The following is a 26,437-nucleotide window of genomic DNA, read 5'->3' as shown; positions in this document are numbered from 1 at the left end:
TATTCCATTTAGTTAGTTTCTGTGAGTAGTGGATGATGTGTCTTTATAGAATGGGCATATGGAGGAAATATGAGAGAGACATCAATGGTGCTAGTCTTCTGAAAAAATGTTAAGCATAATTATGTTATTAGAACTGCATTTTTGGACCTCTCTGGTAGGCAGTATAAATGTTTTAAGTTGGTTTCAAAAGAAAAAAAAACTTGCCCCCAAGCTGAACTACAGAATAGGAAATACTGTTATTCATCCTGGTAGTTCTTATTTTAAATAAATCTTAGCATTGTCAGCATACTGCTATTGCATTTGAGGCTGATCATGCAAAGACTTAGGCAGGTGAGTCACTTTACTCTCGTGAGTAGTCCTATTGACTTCTTAGGGATTGCTCACACGACTAAAGTTAATCATGTTTCTTCATCTTCGTGGCACTGGAGCCCTTCATTTGGTCAGCTGTGATTGTGTTGCCCGTGCCTAGTGTGCTATAAGGTCTTGATCCTGCATTCCTTATGTACTCAAAACTTGAGGGCCAGTTCTATGGATACATGAACATTTAGGTTGTAAGCGGTGCACCCTATATCACAATGGTAAAGCCAGGGGGCTGGGAGTGGCAGACAGAAAGGGTTGAGGGGCTGAGAGTAGCCTCCAGGTATAGGAAGCATGTGCAGTGGGGCGGAGAGAGTATCACACTGGTGATCCTTCTAGCAATGCTTTCATTTTCTAACAAAATAGATAAGACATTCTCTACAACATTCCCATTACAGTGGAAGTGTAGGGTGGGCCAGAAATGCAGGCTCATTGTGAGAAAATTAAGAGGTGATTTGATCACAGCCTATAAATATCTCAATGGGGAGAAGTTAGCTAAGAAGAAGAAGAATTCAAAGTGGAAATAAGTTTCAGATTTTTAGTGGTGAAGGTAAAATCACTGGTACAACTTACCAAGGTCTGTGGTAGATTGTCCATTTTTTGAAATCTTTAAACCAAAACTGAATGTCTTTCTAAAAGATATGCTGTAGTTCAGCCACTGTTATTGAGCTTGATACAGAGATTACTGGGTCCAACTCGATGTTCTGTGCTATGCCAGAGGTCAGACTACTGGTCCTTTCTGGACTTAAAATTTATGAATCTCTGGTCAGATTGATAATGAACCTGGCTCTGTTGGTTTTTAAAGATGTTAATGCAAAAGTAACTTGGTATATATAAGACTATCTCCTCGATTGTTAATTTGGTGAGTATCCACATTCTAACATCCACTTTTAGGGACTCCACCATCACACCATAGGTTGTTTACCCTTTACTGGGGTGGTCCTTAATCAAGTGGAATTTGCTCCCTTTGGACATCCACCTGAATCCCTTTGGAAAATAGCCTTTTTAATGGTGTTTTCATTTTTAATCCCTGTTGACTCTATAATATTTTCCTTAGCGCTCCCCCTCCCCCCACAGTACTTATTATGTCATTCACTTGACTTTTTAGTATTTTATTTGTTTTTTGTCCGATCTTTGAAATTGGGTATTCAGCACGTCAACCAGCTTGGCAGGACAAAGGAACTTTAGGAATAACATTTTCTGCCAGGGTTGAAGGGGTCCTTCACAGCAAACTAAGTTTTTCCTGGAAGAACACAAATGCTTCCTGCTGGACAGGACGGAATGCTCAGCTGAGTTTTGGACTGGAATTTAAAAAATAACTGACCATATTTGGAGTTGATTTTTCCTTGATGCTTTAATAGCACTTACTTTTTAAATTATTACTGTGTTATTTCAACCAAAAAGGCAACATTGAAATTAAAATGCTTCTCTGAATGTGTGTGCGAGAACATTGAATGAACAGAAGTTTTTATATTCCTATGCTTTCTCATAGCGAAAACAAAAGGTGATAGATATGTTTTTGTTTTTACAGGCCAAAGCTTACCTCAGGATAGCTACTGAAATAGTAACGAGATTGCCAACTCCTCCAGCATGAAGTGCTCATCTCGGGTACCTGTGATTAGAATTTAACAGTAAAGTGACATGATGGTGTAAGCAGTGGCAGAACAAGCAGAAATACACAGTTATGTGGATTGTATATTGTATTTGTAAGAAAATTGTTTTGAAATTTCTGTTTCCTAAAGTTTGTAAGTATTGTTATTTTATATTTGTCATGACATCATCTGGTTATATTCAAGTGGATTCAAGCATTCAGAAGGAAAATGGATGGTACTTAGTTTTTATATTGTCGTCTGCTGCTGATTTTTAATATCCTTAAACAACAAGAACAAAGTGCATCATTCAGCAATGCAGCTTCCCTCATTTTTAATGTGCAGGTTCAGCCTGTGGAAACTCCACTCCCAGAATACAATGTGCCATCTTCATCCAAGCAGACAGACTCATAAAAATGGACCATGGTGTGTTGAGGATTATAGTCTCTGGCACACAACCGTATAAAATATGAAGGCATCTGCAATTTGCATTAGTTTATGCACATTTTTATTCAGACCTCGGCGCTTTTGTTAAATTGCTAACATGGCCTTAAATTGGGCAAAGCATCGAGGATTGAATTAGCAAACTGAAAATTATGTAACTGCCATATGTTTGTGTACATTTACACTTAAGCCTCCAAAACAGTATGATAGGTCGGCATATGCTGTATTAATTTTTCCTAGTGGATCAAGAGCAAATTTCTTCCTTATTGGTTAATATTGGGTTATGAGGTAATTTCCTACTTATGGGATAATGCCTGCTTTTGTTATGTTAAACCTAGATAGAAAACTAGGTAATAACAAGGTCTTCATTGAAAACCCATGTCATATCTGAGTTCAATTTGCCCGGGGAAGTAAATGACAAAAAATAATTAATTTCTTGATTGCATATAGGAATGTGCTTCCATATGAAAGTAACAATGCAGGATCTGAATGTATAAATTAAACAGGTAACAATAGAAGCAAATGAAGCAAACTTATGCTCTTCCATGGCAAGGCTTTTTGTTATTGTTTTGTATTGCTTTGTGTTATGTGATCCTTATTGTTTCTTGGTATGAGTGATTTCTATGGATGTAAAAGAACATGATTCTGTGGCACAGGCTTCCATTTACAATTAGAATTTTGATTTATATTTAGACTATCTCACACCATTCAAATAATATTATATCCTTATGGCAGTTTTGCCATTGAATTCACTGGGGCCTGGATTTCACCCTCAATTTATACCATTGTTCCTATCACTTTTCTCCTCTTGTAATGATATGACATCAAATAGAATGTGTCAGTCTTTGAGCCTATGGACCTAAAGTGAAATTTAAAATTTTGTCACAAATTATTGATTAAATCTCAGACTTTAGTTGATTTTTCTAAATGTGAAAAATAGTGTATTCTAAGATGACTGATTTTTTTTAACTTAGCTTTCATCTATGTATTTGAAAAAAGTGCAGAGAAGTAAAATTTCACTTCTGCTGTTTGTGGTCATGTCATTTCCAGCTTTTGGATAATACCTTTATTCAAACACAAGTATCCAATCATTTGCAATTGTCTAGTGATATATTTTAGAAACATTAAACACTTACAGTGTGCTTTCTCTTGTCACTTCATTGATAACTCTTTGCCTTGTTGTTTTGGTAAGAAATTTTATCTCTATATAGGCATTTCTGTAGCACCCACCTTAGTAGTATTCATTTATCTGCCTGTGTGTTTGTCTGTAAATATTTGTATGGCTCTAATCACTGTAGTACAGTGGGACATGTTAATTCTCAGTAAGAAGCTTGGATTTCTAAAATTATTTTAAAGTTTAAAAAAGTCTACATGAAGATTGCCAAATTTAGTATTCATTATCCTCACTCTTTATGTTAGCAAGCTTGTGAATGGCTACTGACGTTTCCAGTTCAGGTTTGGGACTGGATGGACCATCATAATTCACTTAGAGAGGGCTGTTTGTTTTTCTTTGCTGTCTTTCCAAATCCTGGGTTGGTCTGAGGGATCAAGTTAGTTTGTATAATGTCCTTACTTTTTTTTTTTAATAAGACAAAGCACTAGATTTCACTGTTTCTAATCTTGCTGCTATTAAGCTACCTTTAATGCCTTGCTGTTAAATACATTCTACCCCGGTATACCGGGAAAAACTCGTAAATATAGTTTCTAAAAGAATATGCAAAATTCTTTATAATTAAATGCCTACATGGAAGGATTTCCCTGTGCATATTTGTAAATATTGTTTAATGCTCACTGAAGTGGGTGAAACTAGATTCTTTTTATAAAGAGTGGTATCAGCCATTTAAAAACATAAAGGGCCTTGTAAGTATGCCACTGAAAGGATTATCCTTGCATATAAGGGCAACCATATTCAAAACAAAACTAAAATCAAAACAAATTTGCATTACATGCCCCATCATCACTAATGGATAAAAGTATCTTCCTCCTTTTCCTGTTTCTGCAAATGAATTTAAGTATGTTGATGCACTACAACTGTAACTTTTACATTATATAGATATTTGTGCATATTTCTTTAATTATACAGTGCATGTTGTTGATTTGTTTTCAACCCCACTGAAATTACTGTAAAACCATGGTAATTCACTCAAATGACTGGGATTAATTACTAGATGACTGAATTGTTAGTATTAGTGAAAGGCTATATAGGAAAGACAGTATTTGAACATAAAACAATAATTATGGTAAGTTAAGGACATTACATTATAAAATCTATTTTGTTTGTTATCCTCACCAGAGTAGTTTAGTTTCAACTACAGTACTGATATTTCATAAACACTGGAACAAGTTTCTAAGGTGTTTGTGGGTGCCTCTGCCTTGGGGTGCTCCACCCTATGAAACTGTCCATTAAGATGAAAGAAGGGCAGTGAGCTCAGACCTCCAGGGTTCCCTAGAGAGGCCTCCCAGGATCAGCTGCTGGTGGAACTTGGTCCTCTAGTGGCTAGAAGGGCCAAGATGAGGCAGAGGCCAATCAGGGCCCAGCAGGCCAGTAAAAAAAGGCTGGCTGCTGCTGTTGGGGTTCAGTTATGGCTGAAGCTAGGACAGAGGAAGATGGATCTTTCTGTCTTAACCCCAGAGGCCTGGTCTGGTCTGGTCTCAGCCTAATTCTGAATATACCTTTCTGTTTGAATGTGATGGGGTGTCTACCCCACACTCACCCTGAAGGGTTTAATGCAGGCCAGATGGGCCAGTTAACCAATTAAGCAACTAATTAAAGAGGCTCAGCTGGGCGGGAATACGTGGGGCCTATAAAGCCTAGGAGCTAAAAGCAGACACTCCCAGGAGAAGGGGGAGTAGGTGAAGACTCCAGGCTGCAGTTATTCACTGGGAGAAGGCTTTGGGAACTGGTAGGCCCAGGAAGAAAATGAGAACCAGTAGTAGGAAGCAGCCCAGGGATAGAGCAGTGAGGCCAGAGAGGGAAGGCCCAGACTGCTGAGCTGAGAGTCCCTGGGCTGGAACCCAGAGAAGACGGCGGGCACAGGTTCCCCTACCACCCACTGGATGAGAAGCACCGAGGCAATGAGTGGGAAAACTGCCTAGGACTATTGAGGAGCTAAACTCCCCCTCTCCCAGAAGGGGGGAACACGGCCAGAGGGCCATGCCATGAAGAGAATGCTGCGGTTCCTGGGGCAGTGAGAGGGGCTGCAGGCAGACAGCAGAAATAAAGTGACTGTGTGCACTGCAAACGGGGGGAGGGGGGTGTCGGCCTGTAGCTAATCCCCAGAGTACCAGGAGGTGGCACCAGTCCGGCAGTGAAAATGGACTCTGTGACTGTGAGTAAAAGACTTTTGATTACTTTGTGGAACATAAGGCCCAAGTGTGCCATCCTGAGTTGAAGGTTAATTTGACTTCTATAGAATATGGCTAGTTTACTTTGCAAGATGTTCCACTGGCTTAGGTGAGCCCATGACACCAAGTCATTGCTGGTTTTTCAGAACAAGTTAGACAAACACCTGTCAGGAACGGTATAAATCTACTTAACCCAGTCTCAGCCTGTAATGAGGATGGTCTAGATCAGTGTTTCTCAACCTTGTAAGTAGCAAGTACCCCTGAACTTCTGAAAATTTTAATAAGTACCCCAACACTCAATTTTCTACTCCGAGAAATACAATCTTTTTTCCTTTTACCACTCGACGACTGTATTTCTTGTAAAGCAGAAGAGTTCTGAGTTCTGCTATGCTGTGTGGCTTTGGCAAATCACAAACCCTTCTGTTGTTTCTCCCCTCCTTCTCTCTCCCCTTCCTCCAAAAGGTCAATGCCAGCCAATCACTATGGCTTGATGGCGGGGTCACGTGGTGTTCTCCTCACACAGGCGGGAACTTATGAGGTTTGAGCAGGCACTAGCGGTCGACCAGAGTGGATAGCAGTGCTCCCTATGGCTGTCCCTAGGGGAGTGTGGGCCTGGGGCAAATCACACTGTGTGGGCCCCTCTTAACATTTTTGTACTGGTAAAATCTGGGGCTGTCATGGTTGTCAATTTCACTGCTTAGCTAGAGTAGTGAAATTGACAAGTAAGCCTGCAGGTAGGGCCCGGCTCCAGGACTGGGCAAGCAGCTGGGCTCTCCACCTGACTTTCTGGGAACCAGGCTTTGAGCTGGGGAGGGGAGCTGCCACCTGGGCAAGTTGCAAGCGGAAGTGGGAGACTGCCACCCAATCTGAGCTGGGGCGGAGGAGGCTTCCGCACAAGCTAGGACCCGGGGATGTGGACAGGCGGCAGCCAGGTGCTGCCCATCTTCAAGCCAGGGCATGGGAAGCTGTCTCTCGGCTCAGAGCCAAAGCACAGGTGGCAGCCACCCAGATGTGAACCCAGCTCGCAGGACACAGGAGGCTGCCGCTGGGCTCCCACCTGGGAGTGGGTAGGACATGGGTGGCTGCCTCCCAGCTTCCCAAAAAGCCAGCGACTGCTACCCAGCATCCCAAGAAGCCGGCAGGTGCCGCCCTGCTTCCCAGGATTGCCATCTACCTCCCAGCTAGGAGGTAGGACCGGGCGGGAAGCTGGTGGCTGCTGCCCGCCTCCCTTCACTGGATTTTTTGCCACATACCCCCTGCCTGTGTCTCGCGTACCCCTGGGGGCTACGCGTACCACAGATTGAGAAACTATGGTCTAGATCAGTGGCTCTCAACCTTTCCAGACTACTGTACCCCTTTCAGGAGTCTGATTTGTCTTGCTTACCAAGTTTCACCTCATTTAAAAACCACTTGGTTACAAAAATCAGACATAAAAGTACGGAAGTGTCTCACAGTGCACTATTACTGGAAAATGGCTTACTGTCTCACTTTTATCCTATAATTATAAAAAGAAGCCAACTGGAGTATAAATATGGTACTTACATTTCCGAGGAGTGGGCAAACCGTGGCTCATGAGCCACATGTGGCTTTTTTACTGTTAAAGTGCAGCTCATGGAGCGCCCTCTGCCCCTACCAGGCTGGGGTGGGGAGCTCAGAACTTCTGCCTGGCAGCAGGGTGGTGGGGCTAGAGGATTCTGCCCAGTGGGGAGGGGTTTTGAGGGTGCCATTAAATTAGGCCACCCCTGGATGGAGCAATATAAACAACTCATTGTTCGTATGAAATTTTAGTTTGTACTGACTTCGCTATTCTTTTTATCTAGCCTATTGTAAAAGTAGGCAAATATCTAGATGAGTCGGTGTACTCCCGTGGTACGTGTACCCCTGGTTGAGAACCACTGGACTAGATAACTTCTTGAGGTCCTTTCCAGCCCTACATTTCTATAATTCTATAATATACTAGGACATATTTTGTAAAAGTTGTAAAATGTTTTGTAAAATGGAGTTGTAGCAATACAACATCTCACTACAGTACTATATAGTTAAAACTTTGATGAAAAGTGGGGTGAGAATTTTTGTGAAAAATAATGAGTTTGCAGATTGTCAGAATTAGCAACGCAATTTTAAAAGTTCAGATTTAGCATAAATTGTGTTAATTCAATTAAACATTTCAATGCATATGTTAGTATCTGTTGACTTTAGATTGAAAGCCTAATTAGGAAAAAAAAATTAACCTTTGGTGAATCTGTTATTGATCACTGAAAACCAGAGTTTGTGTGTGTAAAAACTGCAGGACTTGTGCCTCCCTTTAAACAGTGTTTCTGCTACTCTGCTCGTCTAGTTCTGGTTCAGACAATATTTCTTTAGGAGCTAAACTATTGTTTATGGATGCCATGAACTCTTAACAGAGCTCGGTTGAATGAGGATGTTGAAATTTTGATAACCTCATTTGCAAGCAACTTGTTGGCATGCAATTTCAGTTTGTGTTTCAAAAATAGTCCTGTATCAGTTGATATTATTGGTGACCATGGTTGTGAACTACACTGTTGAACAGACCTAAGTAAAAGGATTAATAGGAAGCATGATACTTCTAAACCTCACTCACAGTTGTTAGTTTTGGAATAAACCCAATTTACACAACAAGCTGGTGCAAATCTTTCCTAATGGTAATTTTGGTTTATTGCTAGAAACCTTTTAAAAAACAAACAAAACAAACAAAAAACAAAATAACAAAAAGAGCTGCAGGAGTAAAAAGAATGCAGACAGAAGTTAAGCAGCAGATGGGGGGCTATCCAGTTTATTGCACTGAATGCAGCATGTATGATTACCTGCCTTGTGGACATGTGGCTGATGCGTGCAATTGGTGTATGGCGCTAGTGGCCCTCAGAGATACAATACAGTCTCTTGAGACCACAGTGACTGAACTGGAAGAGATCAGGGATTCAGAGAGGTTCATAGATGAGGCTTTCTGGGACACAGTAGAGTGCTCCCCCGCCTGACAGTCTCTGTTTAGTTGAGGAGGATGAAAATTTGAGGATTTGATCATTAGCAATATAGATAACTGGGTTTGTGATGACTAGGAAAACCGCATGATGAATTGTCTGCTGGGTGCACAGATTCTGGAGCTCTTGAGACATCTAGACAGACTTAAGTGCAGTGCTGGGGAGGAGCCAGTGGTTGTGGTATATGTACGTATGAATGAATGAATAAAATGCAGGAGAGAGGTCCTGGAGGCCAAATTAAGGTGCTAAGAAAGAGATTTAAGTCCAGTAACTCTACAATAGCAGTCTCTGAAATGCTTCCAGTTCCACATGCATGGCCAGTTATACAGGCCGAACTGCAGGGTCTAAATGCGTAGATGAGATGGTGATGTAAGGAGGAGGGTTTGGGTTTATTGGGAACTGGAGCGCCTTTTGGGAAAGGAGAAATCCTATAGAGGAAGGATGGGCTCCACCAACAACAAAAGGGAACCAGATTGCTGTCATGTAAAATTAAAAAGGTCAGAGGAGTTTTAAACTCAGGGCTGGGGGAAAGCTGACTGGTGCAAAGGAGCATCTTATTTGGACAGACACATCCCATAGGGGAGGCTCTGTTAATGGGTATTCTCTATAGCCTAGTAGAGGAGAGGATAGAAGTTGATAAGGTATAGGTAGGAGCTGAATTGAAACAGTCAAATGAAAGAAAGTCCCATTCAATTACATCACAGGAAGGCAGACAACTAAAAAGTGACATATTTTATAAGTGCTCATATGCAAATGCTAGAAGTCTAAATACTAAGATGGGTGAACTTGGGTGCCTGGTATTAAATGAGGATATTGATATAATAGGCATCACACAAACTTGGTGGAATGATGATAATCGATGAAACACTGTAATAAATTGGTACAAAATATATAGGAATGGCAGAATAGGTCATGCTGGTGGGGGAGTGGCACTATTTCTGAAAGAAAGCATAGAGTCAAATTTAGTGAAAATCTTAAATGAATCAAACTGTACCGTAGAATCTCTATGGATAGAAACTGCATGCTTGAATAATAATAACATGGCAGTACTAATATACTACTGACCACGATGGTGATGGTGACAGTGAAATGCTCAGGTAGATTAGACAGGCTATGAAAATAAAAAAATGCAGTAATAATGAGGGATTTCAATTATCCCCATATTGACTAGATACATGACACCTTAGGATGGGATGCAGAAATAAAGTTTCTAGACATCATTAATGACTACTTCTTGGAGCCTAGTCCTGGAACCCACAAAGAGAAGAGGCAATTCTTGATTTAGTCCTAAGTGGAGCACAGGATCTGGTCCAAGAGGTGAATATAGCTGAACCGCTCAGTAATAGCGACCGTAATATAATTAAATTGTACATCTTCATTGTGCGGAAAATACCAAAGAAGCCCACCACAATAGCATGTCACTTCAAAAAGGGAAACTACACAAAAATGAGGAAGCTAGTTAAATGGAAGTGAAAGGTCTTCAAGCTGCATGGAAACTTTTTAAAAGCACAATAAAGAGGCTCAAATTAAATGTATACCCCAAATTAAAACAAAAAGAGGATCAAAAAATGCCACCATGGCTAAATAAGAGTAAAAGAAGTGGTTAACGATAAAAAGGCATCCTTTAAAACTTGGAAATCAGATTCTACTGAGAAAAATAGAAAGGCACATAAAGTCTGGTAAGTCAAGTGTAAGAGGATAATTAGGCAAACCAGAAAAGAATTTGAAAAGCAACTAGCAAAAGACTCTCAAACTAACAGCAAAGTTTTTTTAAGTACATGAGAAGCAGGAAGCCTGCCAAACAATCAGTGGGGCCACTGGATGCTTGAAGTGGTAAAGGAGCACTCAAGGAATACCAGGCTATTCCGACGAAGCAACAGTCAAAAAAAGTTAATGGAATGTTAGGAACCATTAGAAAAGGGATAGATGATAAAACAGTAGACATCATAAGGCCACCATATATAAATCCATAGCATGCCCTCACCTTGAATACTGCATGCAGTTCTGCTCCCCATCTCAAAAAAGCTATGCATTAAAAATGGAATAGGTATGGAGAAGGACAACACAAATGGTTAGAGATATGGAACAACTTCCATGTGAGGAGAGATTAAAAAGACTGAAACTATTCAGTTTGGGGAAAAAATAATTGAGAGGATATGACAGAGGTCTATAAAATCATAACATGAATAAGGAGGTGTGATTTACCCCTTCACATAACACAAGATCTAGGGGTCACCAAATGAAATTAATAGGCAGCAGGTTTAAAACAAACAAAAGGAAGTACTTCAAACAGCGCAGACAACCTGTGAAACTCATTGCCAAAGGATGTTGTGAAGGCCAAAAATATAATTAGATGAAAAAAATAATTAGATAAATTCATGGAGAATGGGTCCATCAATGGCAATTAACCAAGATGTTCAGGGATGCAACCACCCGCTCTGGGTAGGAGCGCCATTTGGTTAGGGCAGGGTCTGCCCTGTTCTGATTTTTCGTAACAACAGCTGGGAGCGATGTAGTTTGCTTGGCTCCCCTTCCCTCACCAGCCAGGACTTGGAGCAATGCAATGATTTTGCTTGCTCCTCTTCTCCCCTCCCCTCACTGGCCTAGTCTTTGCTCAGCCAATAAGAATGCAACGTGTGGCAGAGCCAATAGCAGGGCTGGGAGCCTTGCAGTGCTTCTCAATGTTGAAAAACCAAACAGGCTCAGCTAGTGGAAGCAAGGCAAACTTTCAGCAGGATCTGTGCTTAGGCTGAAGATGCTGCAGATTTCACCATGATCCGCCCTCCCCACCTTCACATTGATCTGTTAAAAGGGCAGGAGCAAGCTCCTTGTGACACCAACAGACTCAGCACAAAAGCAGCAGCCCCCTCTCGCTTCTGAGCAGCAGCCCCAGGCACAGTCCGGTGATGATTATCCTCCCAGACAGCCCACCTTTGGAAGTTTTAGGTTGCAAGAGCAGCACTGAAGAATGACCACCTGGAATCTTTCCCAGCTGTGAAGAAATAAGTAAATGCTGTCACATCACAAATATTATTTAAATTGCACTTAAAACATTCCCATTTTTTCCAATGCTCTTTTTTTTTTTAGTGACTAGCAGTACCCCAGTGTGGCCATTTATTCTGCCATTTAATCCCATTTATGAGAATCTTTCCTTTGCCTACAATGGGCTTTGGTTGGGTCAGATTACCAGGTAGGTCCACACAAATGCTGTGAATGCCTTGATCTTACGAAATTTCCCCAGGGTTGCACTTTTCTAGGACCTTTTTTCTCAGAATATCTTCTGAGGAGTTGCTGGGCCTTTGTATGTGCAACTGCTGCCCTCATGCAGCCATTTTGTAGTTGTGTGTCTTCCTTTTCCATCTGGTAAGTAATCTTAGCTCCTCTTGTACTTACTCTTTAATATTTCTGAGGGGGCCAGAGTCTCATAAACTTGAGTACCTCAGTGAATTTCATTGAAGTTTGATGTTTACTCTCTCAGATCCTTACAGCTTCACGCTAGAAACCTCTTTCCAACTTAATCCTTTTTATTTATCATAATTATTTGTATAAAACCTTCAGTGCACATAAACCCAACCCAGTCTGAACAGTTTCCAAGATTTGGCTGCCAAAACATGCTGCTAACATTCATCATTTAATTACTAGATAATGATTTTTTTAAAGAGTTTTTTTTTTTTTTTTTTTTTTTTAAAGTTTGGTATCTCAACTACTTTTGAGCCATCATTAATTTATTCCCATAATTCATTTGTTAATTAATGCACATACTTTCTCTCTAATACTACTTTCCCCTTTGACAAACTTTTAATTGTTCATCTTAACCCTGTAGTTTAACATCAGCTCATTTATGTTAGTGGTGTAAAATCAAGTTACAACACATCATCTGAAAATTTCTTTCATGATGGATTAGAAAGTTCTCCAAAAATATCATGCCCAAGAATAGCCTAGAGATCATGCAGCTACTGTGCTGACCCTGTATATAATGGGGACCACTTCAACCAGGGGGTGCTGCACCCCCAGCACCCTTAGTTCCAGCACCTATGATTTATTTTAAAAAAACCAACAAAGTTATAAAACCATAGACTACAAAAAAAGATTACAAAATCTGATTTTTAGATGTCGCTGGAGTGTGTACACACCACCCTCTTTGTGCCAGGCTCGTGCGTCCACACTCACCACACTTTTGTTGACATTCAAAGCAGTGCACTGTGGGTTGCTATCCCACAGTACAACTAGCTGCGGTGGCTGTTGGGATGAGTTTCATCATCGTATGATGCAACGCTCCTTCCCTTCTTCCCCCAAACAAACAGGAAACCGATTTTCGCACCGTTTGTTTATGCCGCACACTCGCCATTGCTGTAGAGACATAAAGCCAGTTCAACTCTGCACTATTATGCTGAGCATCACAAAAACATCGCGGCTTATCGAGTATTTTCTAAGTAGAGGAAGAAGCCGAAGCACACGCAACTGCGATGCCACCGAGGCGGCCCTGCTACAAGCCATCGAGCAGAACAATTCCTGATTGCTGCAGGCCATAATGCATCATCTGCAGTCCGTGGAGCGCTGGTTCTGGTCCTGGGAAACAAGCACAGACTGGTGGGACCGCATCGTTATGCAGCTGTGGGATGATCAGTGGCTGCAAAACTTTGGTATGCGACAGGCCACTTTCCTTGAACTTTGCTCGGAGCTGGCTCCTTCCCTGAAGTGCGTGAATACTCACTTGAGACAAGCTCTGACTGTGGACAAGAGAGTCACCATCGCTCTGTGGAAGCTGGCAACCCCCAACTGTTACCGCTCGGTTGGGAATCAATTCAGAGTCGGTAAATCTACAGTGAATGCTGCCGTGATTCAAGTGTGCAGGGCCATCAATAGACTTCTGCTACAAAGGCTAGTGACTTTGGGAAATGTGTGGTACATAGTGGATGGGTTTGCCACGATGGGGTTCCCAAACTGCAGGGGGGACCATTGATGGAACGCACATCTCCATCTTAGCGCCTGCCCACCTAGCAACCGAGTACATAAACCGCAAGGGGTACTTTTCCATGGTCCTGCAGGGCCTTGTGGATCATGGGTCGTTTCACTGACATTTATGTGGGGTGGTCTGGAAGGTGCATGACACGGGTATTTCAAATTCAGGGCTGTTCTCTAATGTTCAGGCGGGCACTTTCTTCCCTGACCAAAAAATTCACATCAGGGGTGTGGAAATGACAATAGTGATCCTGGGGGATCCTGCTTACCCCTTGCTCCCTTGGCTAATAAAGCCGTACACCGGGCACCTTGACAGCGACAAGGAGCATTTTAATAACAGGTTAAGCACTTGCAGAATGGTTGTTGAATGTGCATTTGGGCGTTTAAAGGCCAGATGGAGGAGTCTGCTCATTAGGCTGGACATGAGTGAAAAGAACCTCCCAACAGTAATATCTGCATGCTGTGTTCTTCATAATGTGTGTGAAGCGAAGGAGGCGAGGTTGTCCCAGTGTTGGGTTGTGGAGGCAGAAAGACTGGCCACCGGTTATAAGCAGCCAGATGCCAGCAATACGCTGAGAGCTAACCGTGGAGTGCTTTGCATTAGGGAAGCTTTGAAAACCAGGTTCTGCAATGAGATGCAGGACTGATTTTTGTTCCTGGATGTTATTTGCTTTTGCTCAACATCCCACTACCATCGATATCCGTACCCTGAAAATCCCTCCAAAACAAGATATGAATTAATAAAGAAAAGTGTTGAAATGATGCAAACTTTTATTTATGAACATTCAAGTCGTGGGGTGGGGGTGAGACCTCTTGGGAGTAGGGGAGCGGCAGGGCAGCAAAGCCATAGGCAGAGGAGTGTTATGGAGGGGCTGCAGCGGGACTCTGGCTGGCCTCTACTCTTCCTGAAGCTCCAGAAGCCACCAGAGCATGTCTGCCTGGTCGTATATGATTCGCAGCATCTCCTGTGTGGTACTGCAATCATGTTCCTGCATTTCTCTGAGAGTCTCCCTGTCCATGTCCATATTCTGGGACAGGGTCAGCCGCCACACTTGGAGCTCTGTCTCTACGGCCGCGGAGGCGTTCATGAGCTCGCCAAACATGTCGTCTCTTGATTTTTTTTTTTTCTTCTTTCTAATCCGCGATAGTCTTTCCGCAGCATTTCTAGAGTGTTGGGCCAAGGCCACAGTGTCTACAGAACGAAAAGAAATGCACAAGGTTGTCATTGTTAGCAGACCCAAGAAAATTAAAAAACTGCAACAATGTATAAAATACTCCCCTTGCAGTGCACAAGGCAAACCCAGACCCTCATTCTAGTCCTAACATCCCAGAAGGGTCGGCTCGCTGTGCTGTTACAGAGATGGTAAGGCAGGGGCACTTTGCTCTGCTATAGAGAGGATTGATGATCTTTAAAAAGCTCATTTCAAATGCCCTGTATTAGAGGGGGGCCTGGGCAACATGGTTTAATTTGGATGACCAAATGAGGACAGCGCGGGAGGGTTAATAGTCTTCTGAAACCAAATCAAAATGATTCGGTAGGACACTACAATGGAGAATACAGAGGTACAGGGTATCTGCTGTAGAGCTCGGGTATTTTAAACATGCGCCGTCTTCCCTAGGTGACCATGAGCGATATCAGTCTCCTGAGGGTAACGCACAAGGAAAGGGAAGATTTGCTGTGCGCAGCGGGGTACTGGCCTGACCCTAATGCTGCTATGCTGTGTTCCGCCATGAGGCCGGCTCCCTTGCTTGCAGCATGGTGAGGCAAAGTATCCTACCGGGGAGGAAGGAATAAGGCTGCCCTCCCCCGAAACCGTGTGCAAAAGATAACAGATTACCTACATGAAAGTTTCCTTGAGATATCAACTGATGATTCTCAGAGCATATCTCTGCACATAAATAATCTGTTCCGGGGATAACCCCCCAGTAAAGTCCACTAAGACCTGAAATCCACTTCCCGTCCATCCCGACCCTCCCCCCCCCCCCTTAAAAGGACAGAACTGCTAAGAAGAAGAAAAAACTCACCAGATGTGCCTTCCCCGGGATCATTATTGCTGTTCTGTGTGCTGCTGGACTGCTCTGGGGTCAGGAATAGGTCCTGACTGTCTGGGAGAATGGACACCCTGCTCTCCTGCACCCCGCTCTCCTCAGCCTCCTCCTTGTCCACGGAGTCCTCATCATTGTCCATGGACTGTGATCTAGCGGAGGTATTGATGCTGTGGGGTGGCACCGTGGTGGGGTCGCCGCCGAGAATTGCATACAGCTCCTCGTAGAAGTGGCATGTTTTTGGCGAGGAGCCAGAACGGCTGTTAGCTTCCCTGGCTTTCTGATATGACTGCCGCAGCTCCTTGATCTTCACACGGCACTGCTGAGCGTCCCTGTTGTGCCCCTTCTCCACCATGCCCTGGAATATCTTCCCGTAGATGTCCAAATTCCTTTTGCTGGCTCTGAGATGAGCCATAATGGACTCCTCACCCCACAGACCGATGAGATCTAAGACCTCTGGTCGACTCCATGCTGGATCACGTTTGGGCCTTGCAGTAGCCATGAGGAGTCCAGCGACAAAGCGCTTCCCACGCTGGCTGCACAGGAAATGAAAATTCAAATTTTCCTGGGGCATGAGGGGAGGGGTCATTCCCGGGTAGCGTGACCACGTAACAGCAGAGCGCGAATGTCCAGAGCGGTCACAACGTGGGATACCTCCCGGAGGCCCTTAACGTCGAATTACGTTACACTATGTCTACACTGATGCAAAATTGACCCAATAAAATCGAATTAGGCGCTACGCCACTTGCGGAGATGGTTTTATTACGTCGACTTTTGCCGCGGTTTAAGTCGAAGGAACTGCCATACCAGTGTAGACACAGGCTTTCAGAGATCGATGTAAGTGACGTTATGTTGACCTCCGTCGCCAGTGTAGACCAGGCCTATGTATCGATTGAAAATAGTTCTTAAACCAAGATTCCTGTGCAGTGTTTGCAGTCCAAACATTGGAGCACTTACTAGGATACTGAAAATGAAATGAATTAAAAATAGTAGAAGTGATTTTTTTTTATGGCTTAAACTTAGAGAAATGCAGAAAGTAAAGCACATAAGTAGTTACCAACTACATTAAATTTGTAAAGTTCTTTCATTTGTAGTGGCCTAAATCAGTATTGTCATTATTATCCCCCTAGTCAGATTTGGGATTGAGAATATTTTGCTGTGTTATCTCCTGATTTTTCTAAATTTACAAACAGACTTAAAATATGGCTTTAACTGGTGTTTATTTTTTTCTTTATATAGGAATTAGGTGCTCCTGTCAGGTAAATTTCTAACTTACTACTTGCAAAAAAAACCCTAGAGTTTTCCGTTGCATAAGAAGCCCCTGGAATAAATGTTAAAAGTTGCACGCTCCTACCAAAATCTGAAATGGCGCCCCTGGTTCTGAGTGATCCTAAGCCTCTGATTGCCAGACGCTGAGACTGGATGACGGGTTGGATCACTGGATGATTGCCCTGTTGTGTTGGTTCCCTTTAAAGCATCTGGCATTGGCTACTGTCCAAAGACGGGATACTAGGCTAAATGGACCATTGGTCTGACTCAGGCTGGCCATTTTTATTTCTTATGTATGTATGTTCTAGTGTGTGAATTTTAATACCTGTTAAATACTGTGCAAATAAAAGTAATTCAGAAATGACAGCCACAGTAATTAGCGATCAGACTGAAACATGATTTTCGATCATGTTAGATCTGAAAGCAGGAATAAAATTTAGAATTACTTTAAAAACTTGAGCCACCTAACGTTTTATTAGATTAGTATCTGATAATCAGAGGAATTAATTGAACAAAGCCACCAGGTTCCTTCCCCAATCTAAGCCTACCTCCTTTTGTGACCGATTTGAAAATGTATATAAAATCAAACTTTTTAAATGGAAAAAAAAAAGTCTAGTTCAAAGTACACTTGAAAGGGGCGTATGTACTGTAAGAATAGTAATATTAATTTTTCAGTGAGAAATTTCATTTAAATTATTAGAAAATCAGAATAAATACCTGTTTTGTTTCCTTAAAACTAAATATATAATATAAAATAATACTTCTACAGCACTTTAAATCTTCAAAGTGCTTTTTAAACCAGAGTCTTTAGCAGCTGATTGACATTCTTCAACTGCTTTTATTCTTTTTTTATCCTGATTTGGTACCTCTGTTAAGATCTTCAGATAGTTTGTTTCCTTTGTGCAGCCCCATTCATAGTGCTATGTTAGGGCTTGTCCTTGCACGCATTGAACTTAGTGGCAAAGTTCCCATTGACTTCAGTGGGGCAGAATCAAGAACCAAGTTACCATCCTTCTGACCAAGTAGGGCAAGACTCCTACAAGAACCAGTCAGTACTTCTCAGTAAGAATCTTAGTGACATTAGACACTAAGGTGGAATATGGGGTCTGTGATTTAGTGTCAGAATTAATTAATAATCAACTAGTTATTTACTACTAATATTTTTTGTATTTTAGCGGTACCTACATGCCAGGGTCCCCTTTTGATAGTGGTTTTCAACCTTTTTCATTTGCAGATCCCTTAAAAATTTTCAAATAGAGGTGAGGACACCTTTGGAAATCTTAGACATAGTCTGTGGACCCCTAGGGGTCTGCAAATCACAGGTTGAAAATCACTGTTCTATGGTAACAGCAACCTTTTGTGGATCCCTTAGACACCATCTCTGGAGCCCTAGGGGTCTGTGGGCCACAGGTTGAAAATCACTGTGCTAGGCACCGTACAAACATACAACAAAGAAACAGTCCCTGTCACAAAGAATTTTACAGTCCAAGTATTAGACTTTTATTTTCTGGATTCTGTTTCACATCCTAAGACATTATATTAGAGAAAAACAAATACCATTTTTTTGTACCCAAAGAGCTTTACTTTTCCATTATTTTCACATATACAGTGGGGATTTTCTGCTCTCTTTCCAGCAGGGAGAGAGCAGATGCAGTCTCACTTTTCTTATGTATCGTCTCAGTATCTCTGTTTACATAAGTATTGAATTGAGTATTCACAAATAAATGACCTTTTTTGGAGTATGAGAGTCTAGGAATAAGCTTGGGGGGTGAACATCTGTTGTCCTTTAACATCGTTTAGAGGGCTCATAGACTCTTCTGAAGTATTTTCACTCATACCACTGGGATTTTCTAAAACTTGAGTTATTTCCTGTGGTCCAAAGATTTTCATTTCCCCTGTAATGGGGGAGAACCCAGCCCCTGTGAATGTTTGTTTGTTTTTCTGTGACTACACAGGGTTTATTTTAAGAATAAAAACATAAAATCACTTTCCTGTAAAACATTTCATAAAGACTGTCTTTGGTATGTGTGTAATTTTCTTTCCTTTTTCCCGCCTCCCCCAACTGGAAATGTTGTTTTCATAGTAATTTTGGAGAAAATGTGATGCTGTAATTTTAAACTCACTTTAGGTGTGGTATTTAGGAAGAATAAATGATTAGCAAAACTGGTATTTTTAAACATACTATGTACTATGATTGGTAGATTTAGCTCTTGTGCTTCTAATATAATGTTATAGGATGGGGTTTTTTTAGATCTTGTTAAAGACTAAATTAAAACAAATAAGGGCTCAAAGAGTCTAAACATTTCATTGCTCCACGAAGTTGTGAATTTTTGTGAGAGAGTTGATTTGGGAAGGAGAAGACCGGCTATGATGAGTTTACATGTAATTTTATCTGCTGAATCAGGCAGTTCCTATGTTTCTTTCTAGAGAAAAAAATTCCCCATAACTAGGCTTTTGTCTCTGATACCTTGAGGCCTCCAATTAAGTACATTTTGGATTGGAGGAGACAGAGTTCAGCTTCACACTAACCACTTCCTTTTGGTGAATAATAGGATTCAATAGCTATTTTGAAGAGTTACTTTTTGAAACAAGTGGTAAAAGGCTGGGAAAATATGCCTTATAAGCAGTTAGGCTTTGAAATTTTAGTATAATAAATCCATTTATTTGTGAATGTGCTCTGGTGACATCTTTTGTAATATCTTAATATCCTCAGCTTTTAGAAATCCTGTGAATATGTTGTTTGCACATTTAATAAGTACACATTTTACAAATGCATTTGTAATTAGAAGAGATGCTGCCACTTCAGTTTTAACTTGATTTATCTAGTGTGAATATAAACCCCTTATTCTAATGTGATTTTCTATGACTATGGTTAACTAAACTAGAACGTTCTGATTTAGAGAGAGAAATGATAGGATTGTTTGCAGAAGAATACCCCATTCCCTGCTTGGTGTTTACACAGGAAATTGTAATCACAGTCTCTATGAATGTTGTTGCCTTTATATCCTGATGGGAAATAGAAACCTTATTAATACAAAATGAAAGGTGCTAATAAAATACCTTTTAATTAACAGTTGTGTTATCTAATGAAAATTGTCAATGTTACAAACTTCCAGAGTAATTTATTTCATTTAAAATATTTATGAGTTTCCATTTTCCGAACACAACATTTTTTGCAAAATGAACTGTAATAAAGACATGGGGGCCAAATTCTCTGCTGGTGCAATGGATGGTTCTCAATTGATTTCAGTGGAGTTTTGCCCATTTACACCAGCAGGGAATTTGGCCTGTGTAATTTATATATAACTGAACGCCAACATGCATGTATACAGTTATTTGTAAATCCACAGTAACAGCTTGAGGAGTGCCAAGGAAAAACATGGAGGTTCTAGGAAGGCACTGGCAGACATCACGCATGTTGGGGTGCAGAGAAGCTTTCATGTCACCTCTAGGAAAGATAGAAATACAAATGAAATTATGTCTCCAGTAAAGTAGATGGGCCAGGGTAAAGGAGAGTGTGTCCAGTTGATAAATATTATTGGTATAAAAAAGGAAAGCAAAATAGTCATGCTTTCAGAAATACAACCACATGTTTTGATTACAGTATTAAAGGTGTCCAGTAGTATGGGCCTGAGCTGGACTACTTGGCACTGGGGGACAACTTTGACTGGATGGGCATATCCCAGAGATAGTGGGGCAGAATAGTTCATTGGACACCATACACTTTTGACCAACGTCTGATAGAATTTGTCCAAATGTAGGAAAGATACAAATGTCTTCACTTAAAAGTCAACATTTGCAAACATTGTCTTACAGGGTTAGCCCAAATACTGAAATGGTTTCCGAATCAAGCCTAGGGAAATCCTTCCACATCTCTGGTAGTGTGCCACTGTAGCAAATAACTGTTGGTATGTGTTGTAGCATTTTTATGGTGATCTCTGTAGGAGAGGTGGAAGACTATAAGGGTAAGTCTATAGCAATCATTCCATAGCCTGTATTAAAATAATTTCCTGGTAGAGAAGATACTGATGAATTGCATACAAAAACCAGGATATACAATCACTGCACAATATGGGTGGTTTGTTTGTTTTTTTCCCTGGATTAGGTGATACCTCAAAAAAAAAAAATCAAGGAGTCATTTTGGACAGATCACAGAATTCCTCTCGCAGAGCACAAAATTACTGGAAGTTTCATCCCATTCCAATCAATTTTGCAACCAGTCTTGCAAAAACAGTTCAAATTTCCCTTTTTCAGGACTTCACTGAGTTCCTTGACCAGATGCAGATTTCTAATACATTTGTATGTCGGGGCTTTTCTGGAAAATTTTAGTTTGGCTGTCAGATTATGTAACTTCTAAAAAAACCCAATTGAATGCTATTTTACCTTATTCAATAGAATCAAAAGAATGTTTGGGGGGTGTTTTACAGGAAGAGTTTTCGCCTTAGTGAGTGACATGAGATGTGATGTCCTCTGTGGCGTGGTTTGATGGAATTATTTTGACTAGTTATGAGATAAACCTGAGTCTTGAGATGATCAGCATTTACTTAATACTAAACTCATCTTTTTTCTTGTTTGTCTGAATGTCTTTGTTACTTTTATCCCCATTGGCAGGTGAGTAATCGTGAAGTGTTAGGCTTCAGCAGATAAAGTGGAAAGGACATTTGCGATGCATGTGAATCAATTGTGTGCAGTTAAATATAGTTCAAACCCTCTCTCCTGAGCCCAGATTTTCAATGCAGCACGTGCACTTTGGAAAGATAAAAGCTGGCCATGTTAAGTAATGCCATAGCAACTCTGATATTTAAAGATATTACAGTTTCAATGGCTAAGGTTCTGATGCTCTGAACTGAGATTGAGATAAGAAGCCACACCCTGAATTGTAGCAGTGTTAAACTTTTAGACTGCACTCATGTTTCCTTAACATAGGAAATGACTCATTTAAATATTTACTCTTCACACGATGGCTTACTCTTCCTGAAGAGTAGGAATCTGTTTGACTTTATGCTGCGTCAGTGCTCTTTATCTGCCTGTGGGATGCCTGGACTAAGGGCTTCTACTGCACAATATTTATTGTATTGATTTTAACGATTGGTGCATAGTACTTTCTTTTGTTGCAGGATGATGATGATGTGCAATGCCCTGGTTCAAAAAGATATATAAAATGGGGAACATGCTTTCTAACAATGACAGCATAGCCAGACATCATTTAATACTGTGCACGTAACTGTAATATGCTCTTTAATTTAAATAATACTGCATGTGTTGTAGGTGGTCTGTGTGGCCCTTTGCTGCACAAGTGTTTCCCGTTGCTGTGTAATGTGAGTAAAATACTGTATCAGGACTGGCCTTTTAATAAGGATAGTTGGGTCCTATAACTCCAGGACTTTAGGCAGAGTGGGGAGAGGCAGACACCATAGAGAACAGAACTCCCAGTGGAAGCACTGTGTGTCCACCTTACCTTGAAGAGCCTGTGTGGATGGCTGGGATTTCCTAGATAAGATTTCACCTAGATAAGCAGGACCAATAACACACAGGCGTTACAGTGTGTAGTAAGCACCCAGCAGCATTCTTGGTTGACTGTAAAATTCAAAGGGTATCTTCATGGAACCTGGAACTTCTCTTCTGTTTTTCTTATTCAAAGAAGCTTAATAACTAATCTTTCAACCCAAAGACCATGCGCTGGATTTTGAGCTGCTTTGGTCCTCTTTTGTGCAACTTTGTGAAGTAAAGTAGTAATTTGATAATCCCCTATCATTAATATTTTTATGCTGTACCCATAAATGCGTAAGTGGGTTTGCTATATAGATTTCATATATACACGTTTCATATTGTTCTTCAGTTTGGTGAAAAGTGTTCTGATGCTTATAAAAGTATAAGTGTCAGTATACTTTGGGTGGCCATTACACACACTGTTAACATTCACAATGTAAATTACATAATTTACTCTAATAGACTGTTTATCCCACTTTGTAGAATAAATAAACATTCCCCAGTAAATCTAGTAACAAACTAATACTTCATCTCACTACAGCAAATCTAATAAACCTCTTCCAGGCCTCTGCCCTGCCCTTCTCCAAAAACGGGGATGGAAAATAGGCTTGGGATTGGTTTATTGTCTGTTAATTGTTATATCATTTGTAAATAAGCCTTTAAAGAGCTTTAAAAATAAACAAAATAAAACCCTGATGTTCCGTATCCAAATAGTGTGAGCAATACCCATATGGTAAAATGAGGACATTCTTGCCTTGCGTATCTTTTATTACTCTCCTAAAGTGCCTATTTGAGAGTGTTGTCTATATCTTTTTACAAGAAGTGGCTGCTTATGTAGGATGTGACAAAATTGAATTAATTTAACTAAGAAGCAAATACTTGGAGAAAATTGCACAACTGTCACTCATAATCCACACACTCTTTATTTATTTACATAAGAATCTTTGTCTCCAATATTCTTCATACTGTCTCTAGCTCATATTTTCATATAGTATTCCTCAGTACAAATGCCCCTAAAATGATCTAAAACCAAAAGGATGATGGTTTCATGTTAATGAATGGTGTGTGTGTGTGTATTTTGGGGTGGGGAAAGTTGCTAGTGTGATATCAAAAAAAAGGGGGAAGGGGGAAACTTTGATATTTGCATTGTAGCAGAGGCGAGGCAAGGCAGTAAGGCGCTTGTCTCCACAATCTGACCTGTAACTGCAGTGATCTCACTGGCATCCTTAGTTACAGCTTTGCTTATTCAAGCACACTTAAAGTAAAATTTACAACTTCTGCTTCCTTGGTATTAAATGGGAATTCATTTCACTGTAGTGATGTATTGTGGCGGACTGGGTAACTGTCTCTGTGGGTGGTCAGTGTCCACTTGACGATAGTGGCAGCTTTAAAAAGGAAGTTTGTTCGCAGCAAATTTATTACTGTTAAATAACTTGACTGCATTTTGTTTAAGATAAAAACTCTAAGTTCTGGTAATGTGATACACAGAGCTTGATTCACCCCTGGAATACATCAGCTTCTACTGACATAGCCCAGAGTGCTGGTTCCCTGATGGTGAAATTTTGCCTGCTTAAAATGCTGGAAAGCACTTGCAATTCACATTTGGCTGAGGGGCCCCAAGCCATCCTGTGTCGCCCTAAAAGTGAATGGTTTGGGTAGGAGCTGGGGGAAGGGGCATGACCAGTTGCTCAGAGATTGCACCAATTCAGTCCATCACTCAGCCCCTGCCAGCAGGGTTTCTATAGTGCCCTAGTCACATTTCAGACTTGTCCTCTCCAATGGATCCTTTTGGGGATGGTGGCATATTAACCACCAAAAGAGAGAGAGAGGCCCTGGTCCTGCAGGGGTGTGAATTGAGTTAAAACGAATTACTGTTACTCCTTATCATTACTGTTACTCTTTATCTGTTGTGAGGAGTTTGGGAGTAAATGCTGGCTGGAGATCCAACCATTGTAGGAAACTGTACTCTTTTCTAGGATGTAGATACATTATAATAACAGTACTTTAATTTTTCTCTGTAGATTAGCCCATCTCTTTGAGGAATGTTCATTTCCATTCAGCAGGAAACTGAATTGCATAATAGCATAATCACACTGTTTCTTGTGGTATGTCTCACACGCTGCTGAAACTGATATTTCTATTGTGCAACGTACTTTGCTTGCTCAGTTTATGAATGGCAAATCTACCACCTTGTTTCTCAACTTTATCCACAACAGCTATATAATGCAATTTGACACGGTATTTAGCACTACAGTAGAAACTGAGCATGGGTTAGCTTTCTGCAGAGCAGCTGGATCATATCCAGACAGTTCAGTGTCCAGTCACTAGCTGTGGTTTCTTCTGTGACTGCAATGCTTGGGGAAAAGAAGAGGGAGGAGATTGTCCCAAGGCAAAGTGGTGACGATGATGGTCTTGCAATAGATGCTTCCATTTAAATAGATTGCAAAGTAGTTTGCAAATCGTAGAAACCATGGCCGAATCCTCGTGTGGTACAGGCGCAGAGCACTAAATGATTCTTGAGGGAGAATATATCTCCTTAACTGATGCTTGTGGCAGTGGGAGCTGCAGGGAGTGATGTCAAGGGGAGGAGGTGTCTTCCTTAACATCCCTGGATGGGCAGTTTCCCCAACTGAGTGACCCCTGGAGAGACAGAATGAGCTGAGAGAAATGGCTGCCAGCCCTGTGACAGGCCCAACCTGTTCAGCCGCGAGCTCTGTTAGCAATAAATATCTCCCTTAACCCATTCAAACTGGGACTAAGGCATAAGTCATTCATGGTGAGAGCAATTAACCATTGGAACAACTTTCCAAGGGTTGTGGTGGATTCTCCATCACTGACAATTCTTAAATCAAGATTGGATGTTTTTCTAAAAGATAAACTCTGGGATTATTGTGGGGAGCTTCTATGGCCAGGAGGTCAGGCTAGAGGATCACAATGGTCCCTTCTGGCCTTGGAATCTATGAAAACTGGGAAGAGGAGGGAATTGCACAGATCCCATTTTACCACCTTCAAGAACCAACTATTGGGGCGAAGTCTGTCCCGACTGCTCCTCAGCTGCATGAGTTTCCTTTCCCCAATTATTGCTCTGTGGGTCCCTAAAATTAAAGTTGCTGCCTATAGTCCTTGGGATTGGTTAAACCATTCCGGGTTAGGCAATCTGTGTGGGAGCAGCAGCCTGTGCACCTGCCAGTATTTAGCCATATATAATCAGTCATTTACTTTCCATTCAAATCTAGCCAGCCATGGGAGTGAAGGATGACTGCTATTTTAATAATACTTGGAGCAGTAGCGTACAAAATGAGGAAAAATACTGTATTCCAGGGGTGACCAAACTGTGGCTCGTGAGCTGCATGTGGCTCTATTAAAGTGCGGCTCGCAGAGCCCCTTATGGGCTCCCCCCCCACATTCTCCAGCTACCAGACTGAGGTGAGAAGCCTGGAGCTTCTGCCCTGTGGCAGGGTGGTGGGACTAGAGGATTCTGCCCGGTGGGGTGGGGGTGGGGGGTGGTCAGTAAGTTTGGCAACCACTGCCATATCTAGTTGACACTACTGGGAAGATTTTGTTTGGCAGAAGCTAATTTTCCAAGCTGGAAATTTGACCAGGATCCCAATATCTTTTTCGTGTGTAAAGTGCCATGACCTTTTTTTTTTTTTTCCATTTTTCATGATCACGTGTTCATATTTTTCATGTACTCTAAAACATATCATTTCCAAGTAAAAATAACGGAGTGTTTCATCCCGAAATGGCCTAGTGGGATAAAAACTACAATGGGAAGAAACAAAAATTCAGCAGCCTTGTCTAATGCAAAAGAAGTAGTTCAAGGGCAGTTTTTGCCCTGGCTTTCAATTCACATGGAAAAGGTCACAAGTCACAAATATTTAGCCTCTACTATTCTGTCATGTGTATTCAACTTTTTAAATCCTACATAAAATGACT

The 26,437-nt window shown here is 41.3% G+C and overlaps 1 protein-coding gene across 2 annotated transcripts in view; it reads left to right on the top strand.

The window, feature by feature from the left end:
• The window catches only part of NUBPL (NUBP iron-sulfur cluster assembly factor, mitochondrial), a 143,559-nt gene extending 139,815 nt beyond the window's left edge, over positions 1 to 3,744 (top strand). For both annotated transcript variants that reach the window (XM_067534342.1, XM_067534333.1), the window contains one exon: positions 1,889 to 3,744. In XM_067534342.1, coding sequence (XP_067390443.1) covers positions 1,889 to 1,917 — 29 coding nt within the window. In that variant the 3' untranslated portion in view covers positions 1,918 to 3,744. The remainder of the gene's footprint in view (positions 1 to 1,888) is intronic.
• Positions 3,745 to 26,437: the final 22,693 nt, after the last annotated feature.

Source organism: Emydura macquarii, unplaced genomic scaffold (assembly GCF_026122565.2).
Source record: "Emydura macquarii macquarii isolate MOO-44397 ecotype Brisbane River unplaced genomic scaffold, CSIRO-AGI_Emac_v2 contig_374, whole genome shotgun sequence".
Classification (NCBI taxonomy): domain Eukaryota; kingdom Metazoa; phylum Chordata; order Testudines; family Chelidae; genus Emydura; species Emydura macquarii.
Note: the sequence above shows the minus strand (reverse complement) of the source record. Positions and strands in the feature narration are given on the sequence as shown.